The 3,680-nt window shown below is 52.1% G+C and overlaps 1 protein-coding gene across 1 annotated transcript in view; it reads left to right on the top strand.

The window, feature by feature from the left end:
* The window catches only part of Ighmbp2 (immunoglobulin mu DNA binding protein 2), a 23,560-nt gene extending 21,403 nt beyond the window's left edge, over window positions 1-2,157 (top strand). Inside the window, exons 14-15 of the mRNA XM_021151971.2 lie at window positions 976-1,145; window positions 1,479-2,157. Of these exons, the coding sequence (XP_021007630.1) occupies window positions 976-1,145; window positions 1,479-1,682 (374 nt within the window). The 3' untranslated portion in view covers window positions 1,683-2,157. The remainder of the gene's footprint in view (window positions 1-975; window positions 1,146-1,478) is intronic.
* The last annotated feature ends 1,523 nt before the right edge of the window (window positions 2,158-3,680 follow it).

The raw sequence follows: 3,680 nt of genomic DNA, 5'->3' as shown, positions 1-3,680 counted from the left end.
GAGAGGCCCATTGGACTTGCAAACTTTATATGCCCCAATATAGGGGAATGCCAGGGCCAAAAGAATGGGAATGGGTGGGTAGGGAAGTGGGGGGCTTTTGGGATAGCATTGGAAATGTAATTGAGGAAAATATGTAATAAAAAATATTAAAAATTAAAAAAAAACTAAAAAAAAAAGTTCCTTGACAGACATAAAATTTTACTATTTACTAAAAATGAAAATAAATTTGCATCCAGTTGGAGAGACACTTGTCTAACAGGACACAGTCCACAGATATATAAAGTGATAAATCCTGAAACATGCTGGGTGGCCAGTGTCCCATTGGTGTCTGTGAGGGCAGAGACACAAGAGCTGAAACACCCAGCTTGTGACGCAGTGGCTGGGGTCTCAGCAGAGGCTGCAGCTTGAGGAGTGACATTGAGGCAGTGCTGAGCATGTGTGTTGTGTGTTCTGCTCAGAGATTTCTGCATGGGTGCCATGCCGAACACATTTGATTATGACTAGATTTTTTGCTTATTGTATGTGTTGGAGCCTTTCATGGTTGCTGAGTTTTTCATGATCCCATCCTGATCCCTGAACACCCACAGCCTAAGTAACACTATCCAGCACTTCCTGCCTCTGCATGAGAGCCTAAGGGGCTTCTGCCAGGGCCTGAGTCGGGCAGCTTCTGTCCCCGGTGGTACTGCTATCTGGCCTGAGTTTTGTTTTTGCAGTTGGTGTCAAAGGGAGCCCCCCAAAATGTTTTTCTGGATGACAGAGTATGCTTTCAGAGGTATTCTGCGCTCTGTTCTCCTCCCCCAGGGCTGGGCTGTGAGGTTGGCAGTGGGGTAGGCAGGCTGTCAGCTCAGTGAGGAGCCTGGCACCATGGGCTGATGGGGAATCCCACCAAGGACTCTGGAGGTAGGGCATCCCACTGTCTGCAGTGTCTGGTCTTCGTCCTCTCCCTTGCCTGAGCACTACTTCCCTCCTCCCCAGGTCCAGCTATGGCTCTACCCTGTGAGGAGGACTTCGATGCCTTGGTGTCTGCTGTGGTGAAGGCTGACAACACCTGTAGCTTCTCCAAGTGCTCGGCCAGCACCACCACCCTGGGCCAGTTCTGCATGCACTGTAGCCACCGCTACTGCCTCAGCCACCATCTGCCTGAGGTGAGGGCCCCTTCTGGATGATGTGGACATCACGTGGTGGGGGAGGTGTAGCCAGAAGTAAAAGCCAAAGCAGATGATCTCATGTGAACACTTGGGCCCAAGGAGATAAGAGTACACCTTTGCTGAGGGACAGCCACAGCAGTGGGAACTCAGGGTAGAGGAGGTCTGTCCATCCTGCAGGCCCCTCCCTGGGCAGCTGTGAAAGATAGACCTGGGGAAGGGAGAAGGGCAGGCCTGTGGTCTTGCACAGCTTTAGGTGGTCCCTTTGATGCAGCTATGCGGGCTTCAGCCTCCCTTGCCCACAGCTCACCCCTGACTCTTGTATTCTTTCAGATCCACGGCTGTGGAGAAAAGGCTCGTGCCCATGCCCGCCAGAGGATTAGCCGGGAAGGAGTGCTGTATGCAGGCAGTGGGACTAAGGACAGGGCCCTGGACCCGGCCAAGAGGGCCCAGCTGCAGAGGAGGCTGGACAAGAAGCTGGGCGAGCTCAGCAGCCAGAGGACAAGCAGGAAGAAGGAGAAGGAGAGGGGGACGTGAAGCCACACCCTCGGGGAGGGCTGTGTGGGACAGAGGCAGCAGGTGGGGACACGGTCCTACACTGGCCATTTCTCTGCTTGAGCTACTGTGTCCCTAGTCCTCTCATGGGTGCTGTTTGCAAGGAGATGCGCCTGGTTATCATCAGAGTAACTGCCTTGCCTGGCCAGGCCCCATTGATGCTCTGAGTGCCTTGCGTGGCCAGCTAGCCATGGCCACCGTCATCCTGTCTAATGCAGTGACACAGTGGACACGGATTGTGTGGTCTAGGGATGCGGGAATGTCTGTACGGGCTTCTAGTCTGTAATGGCCTGGCCTCTGCTGCTTGGTGACTGGTGGGAAATAGTCTTTCCAGGGCCCCACACACTGCTCACCCTCAAAGACTGCACCCTTGCCAGTACTCTGTACCTGTTGCTCATGGGAACTCTTGTTCCAAAATAATATAAATTATTTGCAAATTAAAGTGTAACACAGTGGATATTTGCTTGTGTCAGAGGTGAACATTCTTTCCTTCTGGTCCAGATGTCACCCTGTGCATGCCGTGACCGGGCAGTGGTAGCACCTCCCCAGGGCATCCAATCGTGATGCTGTGACAGCCTGGCATCATGGACAGGCATGGGAGCAGATGTGGACACTTGAGGAAAGACACTGGCTCTTGTTGCACTGGAGGCTAGTGACCACTCTGCCCGCCTTCTAGAAACCCCTCTGTAGAAGAAAAGGAAGCCAAAGAGAAACAGATAAGGCTGCAGGTTGGCCTGGTAATGGTATCCTGGAGTCTCTGGATCCAGCCACGCTTCATCTCCAACTCATCCTTCCCAGCATTCTTTACAATTAAGTCCTTTTTTTTGGCTGAACAAAGTCCACATTGGGTTTCTGTCACTTGCTGCCAAAGACTCTTTGCTGATCCAGTTGTGCCTGCAGCTGTATATCTTATTAAAACATGTTTTTGTTTGGGGGGGAGGCGTGCATACTTGCAGAGGTAAGCATGAGTGTGGGAGTCAAGCCGGCCAGCAGCCATCAGGCCTCTCCTTCTATGGTGTGGTCCCAGGAATCACTCGGGTCTTCAGGCTCGGTAGCAGTACCTTTCCCTGCTACATCTGGCTTTTCTACGTGGGCGCTGGGGATCTGAACTCGGGTTCTCCTGTTTGAACGGCAAGCTCTTGCACAGGGTTTGCACTGCCCTTGCACAGGGTCTGCGTCCTGGCATGGAGGTTGTGCTGAACCAGAGTCCCTGGCCACTGGGGAGAGACGAGGTCTCGGATTGCAACTGGGAGCAGCTCCCATGTGTGGTCTGAAGCACAGTGGAAGAATGACTGCCATTCCTGGAAGTGAGCATATGTGGGTTAGGTCCCTGCACACGGGTCTTCTTCTTTGGGTCCCACAAGCCCTGTCCTGGATGTTCCCCACCCTGACTGTTGCTTCATTAAAATGCTGGATTCCAAGTTTCCCATCCCAGAGAACTCTCATTAGGAAAATGTGTCTGATTGCTTGAAAAATGTCTTATGGCCTCCCTCAGACAGCATGTTCTACAGTGTGCCTCCCTCAGATACCATGCTCTACAGTGTGCCTCCCTCAGACACCATGCTCTATAGTATGCCTCCCTCAGATACCATGCTCAAGCCTTCACAGGACCAAGGGCCTCTCCTCCCATTGATGTCCAACAAGGTCATCCTCTACTTCATGTGTGGCTGGAGTGTTTGTTCCCTCCAAGTGTACTCTTTGGTTCCTGGGAAATCTGGGGTACTGTTCATACTGTTGTTCCTCCTATGGGGTTGCAAACCACTTCACCTTCTTTGGTTCCCTCTCTAACTCCTCCATTGGGGACCTTGTGCTCAGTCTAATGGTTGGGGGCAAGCATCTACCTCTGTATTTGTTAGGTACTGGTAGAACCTCTCAGGAGACTGTTATATCAGACTCCCATCATCAAGTACTTGTTGGCATCCACAATAGTGTCTGGGTTTGGTAACTATATGAGATGGATGCCCAGGTTTCTGGATGGCC

This window comes from Mus caroli, chromosome 19 (genome assembly GCF_900094665.2).
Source record: "Mus caroli chromosome 19, CAROLI_EIJ_v1.1, whole genome shotgun sequence".
Lineage (NCBI taxonomy): Eukaryota > Metazoa > Chordata > Mammalia > Rodentia > Muridae > Mus > Mus caroli.
Note: the sequence above shows the minus strand (reverse complement) of the source record. Positions and strands in the feature narration are given on the sequence as shown.